The sequence below is a fragment of the Cynara cardunculus genome (assembly GCF_001531365.2).
Source record: "Cynara cardunculus var. scolymus isolate 2C chromosome LG 16, CcrdV1, whole genome shotgun sequence".
Taxonomy (NCBI): domain Eukaryota; kingdom Viridiplantae; phylum Streptophyta; class Magnoliopsida; order Asterales; family Asteraceae; genus Cynara; species Cynara cardunculus.
In genome coordinates, this window is record NC_037543.1 from 859,033 (window position 1) to 874,775 (window position 15,743).

The window sequence follows — 15,743 nt, forward strand, 5'->3', positions numbered from 1 at the left end:
ATAATTACAAAAAAATGAACAAAATGAAAAATTATGATTGGTTGAATGCGGTTTGCACGGTTTGTACAAATTGAGTGGTTTGCATTTGATCGCTCCCCTATATATATATATATATATATATATATAGATTGTTTTAAATACATCCCGTCGTATTTGTATAACCAATGCAGCCCAATAAATTGAGATATTTATGGAAATTATGAAAATTCATTTATTATGATTTGAATATTTATGGAAGATGAATATGGTTCATTAATTATGATCAATACTTTATATTAGAAAACAATCAAAACTTCTATGAAATCACATATTAATTAAATGAAATGGACGGTTGAGATTGGGTTGTATTGGTTGCACAAATGTCAAGGGTTATATAATAACCAACCTCATCATTCACATTATATATATATATATATATATATAGGAGGTTTACTTTGCAAACCTTGTTATTTGTACAAATCGTACAAACCTTATTCAACCAATCATAATTTTTTCATTTTGTTCATTTTTTTGTAATTACGAGATGTTGATTAATCATTTGTATTGTAGAGAGTATTAATCATGGATATTATCATCTTTATTATTTTAATTTTAGAGAAATACATGAAACAATTTTATTAAAATTTTATTAAGTATTATATGAAACAATTTCATAACCATATATGAAACAACTTTATCAAAAAAAAGTATTATATGAAATAATTTCACAAGATTAAACAATTTCATAATTTTTTTTGATAAGATTAAACAATGAAATCGACAGATGAGGATGGTTTACACGGTTTATACAAATTAGATGGTTTACGTTTACAATGAATTTTGACATAAAATTAATTCGAGTAAAGAAAAAAAATCTAGCAGAATTGTGTTTTTATTAAAAAAATATTTCTATTACATTTTTAAGAGTAAATTACATTTTTTTCCTATGATTTGTTAAAAGTTATGATTTTCATCCTTGTGGTTTAGAAATTATAGTTTTTGTCCCTATAATTTGTAGTTTATTACTATTTTCGTTCCTAAGCTAATTCTTACCTTTTTAAGTACAAGGAACCAATATAGTAAAGAATTTTAAACCACATAGATTGAAACAAAAATAAATTATAAATCATAAAGATGAAAATAACAATGATATACAAATTATAAGGATGAAAACTGCAATATCTAAACCACAAGGATGAAAATCGCAATTTTCAACAAATCATACGAACCAAAAACATAGTTCATTCTTTTAATATAAAAGCTTTTTATATTTCCAAAAGGAATTCAGGCTTTTTTTTATATAAAGTAAAATATATATATATACATATATACATAGACTTGAGATCACGTGAGACCAAATATTTTTCTTGAGACCTGTAAGATCAATTCTAAACTGTTGGATTATATCTACAATCTGAACATTCATAATCACAAAATTGTCACAAGACTTCTCAATAATCACAAAATTGTCATCGTGCAATTTTAGACCATTAGATCATTAGCTTATGAAGTTGATCAATAAACATAAATTGGTCTTACGGGTCTCACAAAAAACTCTTGGTCTCACGTGAACCCAACTCTACACACACACACACACACACACACACACATATATATATATATATATATATGTATATATATAGGAAAGTTCAAATGAAAATGTTAACTATTTAAAAAAACAAGAAAAATATCGTTAATATACAAAATCAATGTGATTTTATATTAACGTCAATAAAATGAAAGCATGCAACTTTTGAACCTGTATGATTTTGTACATGAATATATATACTATCTTATTAAATAAATTTAGCAAAAGTCTTAAAGTCTTAAAATACTAAATGACCAAAATACCCTTTATACTCACTTTTTCACCCCCTTCTCTCCTCACATACACTCACCCCCTCACAACCGATTTTTTTAAAATTATAATTTTAAATTTACATTTTATACTCCTATAATTAATTAATTAATTTACTTTACGTCATTTACTTTTAAATGTTTCATTTTAAACCTTTATCAAATTAACATACATAATCGTATATCAATTAAAACATGTTTAAAAAATACATTTTTATTTTAACAAGTTATACAATTATAATCGTCTCGTTAATACCTTCGAAATGAGTCCAATATTGAATAGTTTTTGACTTAATTATATTATTATATATTATATATATTGTGAAAAAATATTTTTAATATTTACGATTTATACTTTTATAGTTATTTATATATATATATATATATATACTATATATTTTGGGGTTAGACTGTCTAAATTGCACTGTATAATATGTTTTGAATTAATATGTTTTTGGTTTTTTTTTGAAATATATATATATATATATATATACATATATTAATTCAATCTTAATATGAGATTCTGGACAAGAAAGAGAGTAAGCAGTTGAAATTTCATTCTAAAATCCATCTTTTTTTGTCTTTTTCATGGCTTTTGATATGTCAAATTTATAGTTTTCTTTATTGGTTTTGAGTGTTTATCTAAAACTCAAGTTTCTTGGTTCTTTGCTCTTGGTGTAAATCGAATACATTTGTGGAGCGTTTAAATATGTTGGATTTTAAATATATTGGATTTTAAACTGTCATACAATTTTTCTCATCGATAGTCTGTAATTGGAACCATAACTCTTATTTATTCAAATTGTATTAATATGTAAAGACCAAGTGTAACCTATATCATCGTTAAATCTTATCTTATAAAACCAGTGGAACTCTAAAATCGTTAAAATTCATGGCTCCCGCCGCATTGCGCGGGTACACAAATAGTATATAATGAAAGGTTCACCTTTTAACCATTTGGGTAAAATTATTATAAATATACAACTCTATGAGCATTTCTAGAACATTTGCAACTCAGTTCTCTCACATATTCTTATAAGATTACATCGTATTTTACAGGATTTCAATTGGACAAGACACTCATCCGATTTGATATTTGAATGTTATACGATTGATATTCACGTCATTGTACCTGATTTTACATTGAATGTCTGTTATATGACCCACTGAAAGCTCTTGCCAATTAATGCGTACTCATACATCGTACAAGAGTTTCATTCTACAATAATAAATATTGTACTGAATCGGCATGTCTCGAGGTTGGTCCAGATTAAGCAAACTAGCCAAGGTAATGAACCATTTTACTTTGACGTGTTTGTTTCCCCTGTAGCCTCAAACTTTTATACCTCCCCTTCTGAGTCTGTGTGTAAAGTGAAGAAATTCTGTAACCGAGTGGGAGGCGGGTTTATCATGAAATAAACCCCTTCCCCCCACCCCAAACCACCCCAAGAAAGGTGCCCTAAGAAATACGATAGAAGTAAACTAAGAACAGGTGACGACATTGAGATTTATATGGAAACCACTGATGAAAAAGACCAGACCGCATAAGACTACTGAAATAGAAAAAGAGAAGGGATTCACGGGTGCTCTCGAGATGAAACATATTTGTTATAAAAATAACCCAGAACAAAAAAAGATCTGTTTGTTAAATAAAGGGCAAAATTGTCATTTATAATCATCTTCTCCGACACTCATCACAAAAAACAACTGGTATAATATCGAAAACCCGTTAAATCTTATTTTATATAACACGTTTCCTGAAAAAAAACCATTTTTAATTCAAAATACGAAAAGATGTGCTCCATTTTTCCTATGTTGGTGAGCTACGTTAATACTTAACAATGAAGCCGATATATATGGGAATAAAGATGGTGTTGTCTTTTCTTTTTATATTTAATAAATAAAACCAATTTATATTTTTATACTTAAAGTATAGAGTAAAGTACAATTTTGGTCCTTAATGTTTTACAATTTTCAACGGGTATCATCTATAAACTTCAAAAATTTCGGATTTGGTCTTTCACGTTTACCAATTCTCAATGGTTTTAGTCTCTCAAAGGTCGTTTACCAAACGCTTATCCGGATAAGTGCTTGCCAAATAACATTAACTCACCGGATTATATAGTAAGAACCAAAGATTTTATCCGGTAAGAACGAGACAAGGACCAAGAGCCTTACCTGGTAAGTGAGGGCGACGACTCTTACCATAATAAGCGCTTACCGGGTAAGTATTTGATAAACGACCCCTTAGTTTAATTGAGCCGTTCACTTTTTCTGTTAAATCTAGTTGAATGATGGGTATTTTAGTCATTTCACTATTTCTTAGTTTTATATTAAAATAAAAATATATATTGTGTTTTTAATTTTAATTGTAAAATGGAATTAGTGAAAATAGTGAAAAAAAAAATGAAAACATGTTAAAATTTAAAAAAGCTCATTGTTTTATGATTTAAAATTAAAAATATAATTTTTTTAGTTTTAAAATAAAATTAAAAAATAATGAAAATGATCAAAAATACCCCTTATTTAATCGCACCTAACAGAAAATTTTAACAACCGTTAGACTAAAGGACCAAAACCGTTGAAAATTGACAAAAATGAGAGACCAAATCTCAGTTTTTGAACTTCAAGGTCACATTTATAGAAAATTACATACGTCAGGGATCAAAATTGAACTTTCCTCCAAAATATATAATACTTTGTTAGGTGAATGATTTTTGTCTTCTTTTTTATTCTTATTATGATTAGTAGTTAGTACAAAGATAAATTTTGATGCTTAATCTTAAAGATAAAGTTAGATTATGATAGATTGAAAAGATCTCAGGGTTTGTTTGTTTTTATGTTAAGTCCTAAATGGATAAAGCTGTGTGTATGAATTAATCTGATTGTATAGATCGAAAGGTTTTTATTCATGGGGTTTTTTTCATAGATGGAATAACGTGTTTTTTAATTGGACAGGGTTATGTAGGTTTGGAAAAAACTTGCATTTTTGTATCAAGATTTCCTTTAGAAGCTTATTGAATAAGCCACTTTATATATCATTAAGGGTCTGTTTACTTGTGGCTTAATGAGCTTACCGGATAAACGAGCTTATTCGCACAGCCATTTGAGGCTGTTTACTTGGAGCTTATTCGCCCAGACAGGGGCTTATTCACACAGACCAATATCATCACTTGTCCACATTAAGCCAACAAAAAGACCTGCCTACCCTTGTAATAGAAAACCCACACTCTCTCCTTCGACAGGTTCGCTTTCTCCTCCAAAACCCTAATCGTGATTCGCTCGATTCGCTTTTATCTGTTGATGCTCGATTCGCTCTTATGTTCGATTTTGTATGCTCGGTTTGCTCTTCGATTTTGTATGCTCGGTTTGCTGCTCGATTTTGTATGCTCTGTTTGCTGTTCGATTTTGTATGCTCGGTTTGCTGTTCGACTTTGTATGCTYGGTTTGMTGTTCGATTTTGTATGCTCGGTTTGCTGCTCGCTCTTATATTTGGAATCAGAGTCTGCTTAAATTATTTGGCTCGATTATCACGTTATTAGTTTGGAATCAGAGTCTGATAACTTGGTTGCTGCTTGGTTACTGCTTGCTTCTTAAATTAAACCTTGATAACTTAGGTGTACAATGTTCATTATTTGTTTATTGCTTCTGATTTGCAGCTCGATATGTGTTTGTTTTTGGGTTTGTTTAACAGCCCATAGTTAATACTCAGGGGTAAATTGGTCATTTCTGTTATTCAGACTGTTGATTCAGATAGAAAAGTAAACAGCAACCCAAATTTATCCAGACAGCCAAATTTATCCATACAGGACTTAATAGAAAATTTGGTAAACAGCCCCTAAGTCACTCACAAGCAATCATGTATAGTTAACTCAATACACTGCGGATCCTATTAAGGTTATTAAAAAATCCGAAATAAATTTTAAGAGGGGTTGGGTCGACTTAGATTGATTCACCAATATTTTTTTGTTTATTGTTTAATTCATAAATATTTAATATGAATTTTAAACTATTTAATTTGCAATTTTCCAAATAAATAAAAAGTAAATTACAAACTTAGTCCCCATGGTTATTGAAAATTTTGGATTGGGCTCCCAAACGAAGTAATTACATATATGGTCACCATGGTTTCACTTTTGTTATGGATTGAGTCCCTTTCTCTAACTCCACTAACCATAATAATCAACTTTTTTTTAACCTGGATATCCAACCCGCTATGCGAACCGACTAATTTTAGGACGGCTACTTGTTTTGCAGATAACCCGGAGTCACCGTATTTGAACCTCCGTGGCTACAAGAGGATTTTTGTTTCTCATTGGATTTGAACATGAGACGTCCTGGTACTTTTGACCCTTGAAGTAAAGCTCAAACCAATCATGCACCACCCTTATGATTAATAATCAACCTTTAGCTTCAAACTTGTATAAACGAAAACCGTTATGATTGACAAACCATAGGACCAAAATTGTAATTTATTTTTCACAAAAATAAACATGCATATTTATTTGGTTGGGGGGGGGGGGGTAAAGTTGGCACAATCCATGACCCACATCATTAATGTTTTAAAAACCGACAAATAAGTATGTCCCTTCCAAATTGTGGCCATTATTATAATAAATATATATATTATTTAAAAAATATAATAAAAATCAGTCACATATTTATTTTTCATTTTATATAATTATAATTATATATATTTTACAAGATGTTTTCTTTATGCATTTTTAAAGACTTTAAGCTATAATATATATATATATATATATATATATATATATAAAGATTGGAATATTTAAATGAATTATAATTCTAGTTTTTAGTTTTTAATTTTCGATTTTTTATCAAATTTTGTGAACGTGATTTTAGCGGTAAAGATCGAAAAGGGTCGACCATACTCATTAACATCTCGCTTTGTCACTGTCGTAACAGATATTGTTTGTGTCTTCGATTGTTATAATTTTGTTTAAAGACAACAGTTTTATTTATAAATAAAATCTTTTATCCAGATATAAAACAAATATAACAGATATGAACGTAATACTGAATAACTGTTTTATAAGATATGTTGGGGAATTGTGTACTTCTTAATGATAATATTGCGAATGAATCCATTATTTGACAACGACATAATACGATGGGAAAAAAATTTATAAACTTGACTACATAAATAATTTGTTTAGCTCTTAGTAGTTTATCCTTTTGCAAACTTGTTGACGAAAGTCAAAGCGATGCTGGCCAGATGCGCAATGTTTAGAACTTCTTTACGAACCATGGTTTTAAGCTCTCCATTCATATATTGCCCGGAAAAGCCATCTGTGCAGGTGTCGTCATCTGTTAATACTGCACTGACCCAAGTTTCTATACTGTTCATCTCGAACAGGAATCCGGAGCCAGTGTGGACCTTAGTCATTTCCACCATGGACTTGCGGAGCTCGTAGGCCGAGTCACCAATCTCTTCAATGCAGTCTTTCATTGCAGACGTTTCTCTCTTCGTCAATTTATGGGTCTTCGAATACGTTGTCAGTTTTGTTGAAGTGGTTCGAGTGGCACTAAGGGTCGCGGCCAGTGCAATCTGTGCCAAGAGTCTTGGGCTGGTTCCGACTCTTGTTGCGAAACGCGAGAGGTACAAGTTACAAAGCTCAGGGTACAATGTGGTGGTGCATGATTTGGGGATGAAATTGGTGTTGGATCTTGTTGGGCTTATGGCTAGGAAGAATATGAGCAATGTTAGAATGGCATACCCCATATATCTCTCTCTCTCTCTCTCTCTCTCTCTTGTTTCTCTCTCTAGAGGAATGAAGATAATAGAGGAATGGGTTGCAATATATGGGCAAAGATTGCATACATGATGGATGTGGGTACCATATCTTATGTCACAATCTCCATCATGTACATACATGTAGCCATACATACATATATATATATACACATATATATATATATATATATTCTGTAATAAAATTCTAAACTTATGATTGGATGCATGGATTTGATTCAAATGGTCTATTTAATCTTTATTAAATTCAACCATATAAAAAGATATTAATGTTTTCTGTGTTTTATAACGATTATTATTCGTAATTTAGATGAAAAAAAAAGTAAATTGGTTTTCTAATCAGCCTACACGTTAAAGATAACAACGTGTGGTCCTTGCATCCCAATTAAATATAGTGGGCCCTGTTTATGGAAAATATTTATGACGATTGTTTTTATTTATTTTTGTTTATAATTAAAGCAATTCACTAATGTAACTGGCTGAAAATGATTATAGTAAATTTTTATCGTTATTAGTTTTTGGTTATAACATTTACGGTAAATTAAAATATGTTAAATAATACTATTTTTATACAGTAATTAAAGTTCAACAGTGTTATTCGCATATTCATTTATGTTCTCGTTCTTGGAATTTTTGTTTTGTTACACGTTCTTTTTGTTTAGAAGCACCGACGGGTTCTTGTCACATCTACATAACCATTCCCCACCTTATCTCACTATTATTGCTATCTACTCGTTCTTTTAACGTCATCTTAACTGTATTTAAAATATATATATATATATATATATATTTTCTTTTAAAGTACTTATGATTATACGGGAAATTTACCAAAATAGCCAATTTGCTCAATCAAATTCACTTTTTAACCATTATGACATCAAATTCCCATTTTAACCAAAGTTTACGATATTTCTTATGCGTTTGCATTAAACCTATTTTGAAAATAAAAAAAAAATTGTTTACACAAATTCCTTATTCAAGATCCTTACGCAAATTGCCTTAATTTGTGTAGAGATATTTTTTTCTCATTTTTTACTCCTAAACATAGATTTTATATAAATACGTAGAACATTTGCATAAACTTTGGCTAAAATGAGATTTCGATTGTAAAAATAACTAAAAAGTGAATTTGGTTGAGGGATATTGACTATTTAGTCAAATTTTCTTTTTATATTTTAACGTTTACCGAGTTTTAGAAACTGATTTTAATTTATATCAGGACTTAATAAATGAAAGACCTGGATTTATGGTATAATACGATAGATAAAATGATATTTTCTATCAATCAAATTGATCGTCTCTAGGAGGCTGTTTGGTTCAACATAATATTTTTGTAAAAGGATTTGAAATCTTAATTTGTTATGTTTGGTTTGTAAGATTTTTAATCGAATGAAATTCCACTATTTACAAATAATTTACAATTTTTTTAGAAATAACTAAATTACCGTCTTTTATTAATTGATTGTTACAAATTATTTAACATATTATAAAATATTATTATAAGCAATTATTATGAAATTCTATGAAATACCAATTATCTTAACGTAATTTCTAAATCTAATATTTATGAAATTCTAATTAAATACTTTTTAGACCAATTACAAAATTAAAATAAATCTAATTTCAAATTTCATCAAATTCTCTTAAGGAGTTGTTTAGTAGTTGTTAAATGGTTTGATATAGAATGATTAAGAGGCTCTCATGATATAATGTAAAATAAAATATAATTGTTTGATAATTGTTTACAATAAAATTATTGCGTTGAATGGTTAAAAGATGCCCAAGATACAAAATAATTCAGAACGCTTCAGAACCATTAAGAGACAAAAATTTTTTGACAAACAAAATTCATAATACAAAAACTGTTTCTTAATAAAACTATTAAAAGATAAACAAACATCCCTTAATTATGCAATACCAGATAGGCCATGAGACCGGTCAATCCAAGATGCGTATTTCGTTGGCAAGAGTCGGTACATTTTATAATGTTTTAGATTTTTAGTTATTAATAAAACCAATTATTCAATTATATACAAAATCATATATATATATATATATATATATATATATATATATATCTTTAAAAATAAAGAAGTATTATTTTATTTTAAAGATCTATGCCGACTACTTTTGAATACTATTTTTTATTGGTATCTGGCGATCGAATGAGCCAACAAATATATTATACGATAACCACATAATAGTATAAACTTTAATATAGAAAACAAAATATCAACAACCTTTTTTATGATAATAAAATAATTTATTATTTTAATTTATTATTTTAAAAAAATAATAAATTATTTTATTATCATAAAAAGGTTGTTGATATTTTGTTTTCTATATTAATTTAATAAATCAATATTAATAAATATAAAAGAAGTGCATTAATCGTCATAGAAAATGAGGAAGAAACAATGTTATATACATTTATACTTTATCTTTATGCATAAAGATTACTATTTTATCTTTATGCAAAAAAAAAAAAAAAGGCATCGATTATATCGATATGGTTCCAAGAAAACCCAGTTTGGTGGAGCCTGATTAATATGGTTCGGAAAAATCTTAATACAGTCCAAGTCTGATAGACTTAAGTTCAATTGCTCATCGATTTGTGTTCTTGTAACACAAATGTACAAATGTATAATAGCAATATTTGGTCTTTGGGTATATCCAAAATCTAGATATTCTCTTTTTAAACGTATTGCTTATATTTATGATCATTTTGATTTACATTTCATTACTGTTATCAAATCCACCAAGTGAGGCTAAAAGACCAAAATACCTCTCGTTCCCGATGACTTAAGACCAACACCACCCACTACCAGTCATTTTCTTCGATCCAATGGTGGATCACACCCGCCACTGATCAACACCACCCTTTGTCATTTTCTACGATTTTGTATGGTTTCAAATCGAGAACAGAGAGGCCAAACACAAAATACAACTACGGGTTCATCATCTTCATCAAAAGAAAAAGCCTCGTCTTCATCAAAACCCACCTTGATCACATTGTGCTTGTTATAAAAAAAACAAAACATGATCATGTTCACATCAAAACCCACCTTCTCATCCGATTAATTATTTGAACTTTTTTGTGCAATTCTTACTTTACATCATCATCATCATCATCATCATCATCATCATCATCTTGAGAATAATTGGGTTGTGGTGACGTGGGTTTGGAGATGGAGGGACTCAGAAATGGGTTTTGATGTAATCGACATCGGTGGATGAGTGTGTTGTACAACAAAATGGAGATCAAAGGTGGACCCAAAATATTTTTCAACCGATGACAACATTTGACCATAGAGGTGAAAACTAATTAATGAAAATTTCCACAAAATCATGATAAGATTGGTTGGTTGGTTGCTATCCTCTGCAAGTGAAGGTCATGGGTTCAACCCTTTTCCAAGTTTTCTTGCTCCATTTTTTTTCAACAAAAGGGATACAAATTAAACCGAAAATTAAAAGGTGAGAAACTAGAAAATTGCTAAAAACATGATTTGAACCCGCGGCCTTTCAAATAAGACACCTTAATCCAACAATTTAGACCATCTCAACCATCATATACTTTTGGCATAAATTTAGTTTTAGAAAATATAAGAACACACAACAAAACATTATAATAACACTCTTAAAAAATGTAAAACTTTTTTCACCACGACAGCCCATCATTGTCCCAAGATAGATCCACCCTTGATGGGGATGGAGGGTAAGGAGATGGAGCCACATCGAGATGCGGATGGAGATTGGAGGGTAAAAAGATGGAGTCACGGTGACATGGGGCCAAGGATGGGGTACCTACGAGATGGGAATATGTGTGTGTGTGTGTGTGTAACTATTTTCTTAAAGGAAGAGAAATATGGGAAAAACCAAAATACCTCTTACTTAATATAATATTGTTTGAAGAGTTATCTGAAAGGACCAAATGCGTAATGAAATACAAACCACAATGAGCAAAAATGTAATTAATGTGTTTTGAGGGACAATTCCCAAACATTTGGTATATCACAGGGACCAAAAATGTAATTTACTCTAGAAAATATAAGTGCTATTTGGTTAGTTTTTCATTAACATGTATGAATTAAGTGTCTATATAGATTGAGAACATTTTTGTTTTGCAAGGTTTTTTCATGGATGAAAGAAGCATTTTTTTTAATTGGGAGGGGCATATTTGGAAGAAAAAAACTTGGCTTTCTGTCTAAAGACCTCCTTTGATTAGAAGCTTACTAAATAAGCCACTTTTTATATCATTAAGTCACTAACAAACAGTCATGTATAATTGACCGAATACACTGCAAGTCTAGTTAAAGCTCATTAAGCTACTAAGATATAGGCCCTTAGAAAGCATTTTTGCATGAAAACCAGTAATACAAACTAGTGAAAAAAACCAGAAAACTTATTATAAGTGAATAACCTTATCTATATGGTAACTAAACCAAATCAAACTAATTCAATATATCTCGTTCAAAAGTAAGTGTTGACAGGTGGAATGTGTATAGGCGTGTTCTCTATCCCAGAAAGTAAAACCGTTGTTTCCATAAAAAAAATCCCTGATCTATGTGGTATTTAATGCTAGAAATTAACCATAAATCCTCAAGGCAAATGGGTACCTGCTTTATGCCTCAAAGCAAACCTATTCACTAAAGCAAGTGCATTACTAGTGAGTTGAGCCACATAACTCATCCTCCTAATCACAGCATCTTTCACAGGTCCATTCATTGAACCATCAGAGAATCCTCTAGCACAAGTGTTTTGATTTGTGAGTGCTGAACTAACCCAAGTTTCCACATTGCTCATGTGCCATTCGAAATTCTGACCCGTCAATCGAGCCATCTTCGCGAGCTCCAGAACCGACTGGTTCAGGCTCGGCACACAGCTGTTCATGCCGTTGACACAGTCTTTCATGGCTTGAAACTCTCGCGGTTTCAGTCCAGATGACCGAGACAGTTTGGTTACGTATGCGGCTGCGGACTTGGCGTTGTTCAGGCTGACGGAAATGGCGGCTTTAGCCAGGAGTTGATCGTTTCCTTGGATGGAACGAGCGTAAGTTGAGAGACAACGGACACAGAGAGATGGGTAGCGGGTGGTTTTACATGAGGCGGTGACGTAGTTCATGGCAGCAGGATCGGCGGCATTGCCAGTTGTATATTGGAGGATGATTAGAAGAACTAGCAAGTAAAACTGTAGCGTATTCATAACTATGTAGAAAGATTATTCAGATGTGAATAAAGGAAGTGGGTTTGGATGAAGAAAGCGAGATGGGTAGTGAAGGGTTTATATACCATTAAAGAATTGAAGTCGAGTGAAGGTTTTAGATGAATATACAAGTGCGAATTGGATTGAAATCAGGGGTAGTCACGTGCTCTTTGAGATGAATATAGAACTAGCCATGAGATCGATTCAAGTGGTAGACAGACAGTCACGTGCTCTTCTTTAATATCCATGTTTAAAAGAGGTTTTGACTTTGGGATATCTATCAAGATTTTAACTTATTTGTAGTGTAAATGCTACCTAAACAATCACCTTGAGATGTTAAAGGGTGCGTTTGGTACACAAGACAAGAGATGAGGCTATATGACATTAAACTAAAACAAGACAGGACTTGAGTGAGACAAAATAGTATATTTTTCTGTACCACCAAAATAGGTCGAATAAAAATCAAGGAGAGGAGATGAGATGAGATTGATAAATTACTAAAACACCCATGTCAAATTAAAACCTTCGAAAATTCTCACTCCCACCCTCACTGTCCGTCCGGTCTATTCCTCAACTTGTGCCCCCTTCTCAGCTCCTAATTTGCGGAACGCGTTCCCTAACAACAATAAATTGACAACTTAGAAGACAACTCCATACCACTTGCCACTTTCCAATTCCATCTGAGATTGATAAATTACTATGCTACCCATGTCAAATCAAAACATCTGAAACCTTCTACAACTCTTTCACCCGTCCACATCATTCTCGCCTGTTCAATACAATCCGGTCCAGTCTCGTGTCAAGATAGGGCTTGAGTGGGACATCAAAATAGGTGAAACAAAAATCAGAAATATTAGACAACATTGTCAAATTACTAAAGTACCCATGTCATATTACTGTGAAACCTTCCAAAAATCTCTCACCTGCCAACCCGCCTACATCATTATCTGTCATATGTACCAAACAAGGGGTAAAGTTGAGGAGTTTGTAGGTGTCCTACCAAGAAGGAACCTTTGTAGTCAACTCAACCGTGTTAACAATTTAAAAGTAGCTTCAAATAGAAGAAAATATGAGAGAAATCAAAAGATATATGTGTGTGTGTATATATATGTGTATATATATATTGTAGTGTAAACAGCTGTTAGAAGTTTAAACTAGGCATAGTAATACTAGCTTGACCAGAAGTGGTCGGCACTGAATACTAAGTCAAAGGGGAGACAAGCGTTGACATTTCAATACTCCATGTGCGAGGTGGACAGTCCATGCTTCGTTTCTATCCAAAACTACTACAAACAATTCAAATTTCTTCCTTCCCTCCTAACCAAATGCTTACTCGGTGAACATTTACCGGCAAAGAGCTATCATCTTACATACCATGTCAAGTAACATTCTCGGTGATTAAAATGAATTGTTTGTAAGCGTTTTTTACCCGGTAAGCGCTAACCGATAAGAGTTTTCTCCCTCACTTATCGGGTAAGAACCTCTGTTGTTGTCATGCCTCTTATCGGGTAAGATTACCGGTCCTTGTCATGCTCACCCAGTAAAGTAAGTGATCCTGTAAGCATCCGCTTAGTTTCTATCCCTGGATGGAAATGTATTGGATGGACGAGAATGATGTAGACAGGTGAAAGAATTGTGGAAGGCTTTGGGGGTTTTAATTTGATATGGGTAGTTCCGATGTTTACCAATTTTGTCTCCATCTCCCTAATTTGTTGTTCCACTTATTTTGATGGGACAAAAAAGTGCATTTTTGTTTGTCTCAATCTAATATCATGCCAAAAATGGGACCACAAGTTTCTGTCCCGTCTTGTCACGCATACCAAACGTACAAGAGAATTAAAGAGAGCCTTCACAGAACAAATTTGGGTTCCCTACTCCTGCAGATTTACCGGGTTTATTTAGTTTGGAGCAGAGAAGGGAGTGACCTTGATGAAGCTAACAAGTACTTGCAATTTTTGGTGCAAGTTCACGAATTATGTGCTTTTGATTATCCAAAATATCGAAATCTGGCATGCTGACAACCACTTGTGTCCGTGACCTAGCCCACGATCTGTGTATCGTGCGGCCAAGTCGCGCACTCAGCCACCAAGTTTGCTACCCCAGGTCAGAGGAATGTGTTGTGGAGCAGTAGACGACCAGACCTAGACTCGTGACCCTTAGCCATGTGGTCAAGACTAGGGTGAGTTCACCAATAATTTTGAAGTCCTTGTTAAACCAATACTATAGATCGACTAGACGAATAATAAATAAAACAAAATGTAAAAAATTACGATAATTGATAGATGGAATCAAAGAAATTACCAATAGAGACCAGAGAGCTAGGGAGAAGAGATTGTGGTGGAACTGGGAATTCCCAAATCGGCTAAAAGAGTGAAAGGCTAACACATAAAATTAGGCTAAGACATTATAAGTGGACTACATGTTAAAACTCGTATAATCAGGTAAAAAGGCTAAAACATTATAATTAGACCCTAAAAATTATGGGGGACCTGTTCCATATCTCACATTAGTATATCTAACAACCTATAAAAGAAATAAAGAATTGTTTGGAAACCGACCATTAGGCTCTATAAGAAGTATAAGGGCTGTTGGAAAGAATAATATCACCAATTTACTTAAAGACTCCAATGAATTAATTAGTTTCACATTGCACGAGCTCCAGATTCAAGTTTGGTACCTGTGGGCTGTGGCATAGGGATGCAAGCTTTGCTTCAACCTTATTCCAAGATTTTTAGTTCCCTTCATATTTAAATTTTGATTCTTTCACAAAAGTTACACAAAGTAACCTATATATATATATATATATATATACACACACATATATATATATATATATAGGGGCTGGTTCAAATACTAACCCAATATTTTGTGCAAACTATGCTAACCCATCTTAATCGTTCATTTTCTCATCTAACGGTTATTATTAAATGAG

The 15,743-nt window shown here is 31.8% G+C and overlaps 2 protein-coding genes across 2 annotated transcripts; both read right to left on the reverse strand.

Moving 5' to 3' along the window:
- Positions 1-6,860: 6,860 nt before the first annotated feature.
- Positions 6,861-7,656, reverse strand: LOC112529498 (21 kDa protein-like). The gene has a single exon (XM_025140806.1). It carries the CDS (start codon positions 7,577-7,579, stop codon positions 7,025-7,027), a length of 555 nt encoding a protein of 184 aa, XP_024996574.1. The 5' UTR covers positions 7,580-7,656; the 3' UTR covers positions 6,861-7,024.
- A 4,383-nt stretch (positions 7,657-12,039) lies between these two features.
- LOC112499639 (pectinesterase inhibitor 9-like) lies at positions 12,040-12,850 on the reverse strand. The gene has a single exon (XM_025102950.1). It carries the CDS (start codon positions 12,809-12,811, stop codon positions 12,209-12,211), a length of 603 nt encoding a protein of 200 aa, XP_024958718.1. The 5' UTR covers positions 12,812-12,850; the 3' UTR covers positions 12,040-12,208.
- Between the last annotated feature and the right edge of the window lie 2,893 nt (positions 12,851-15,743).

What these genes read in the sequence shown, in the direction of transcription:
- LOC112529498 (XM_025140806.1), bottom strand. Translation starts at nt 7,579, where the DNA reads ATGGGGTATGCCATTCTAACATTGCTCATATTCTTCCTAGCCATAAGC.
- LOC112499639 (XM_025102950.1), bottom strand. Translation starts at nt 12,811, where the DNA reads ATGAATACGCTACAGTTTTACTTGCTAGTTCTTCTAATCATCCTCCAA.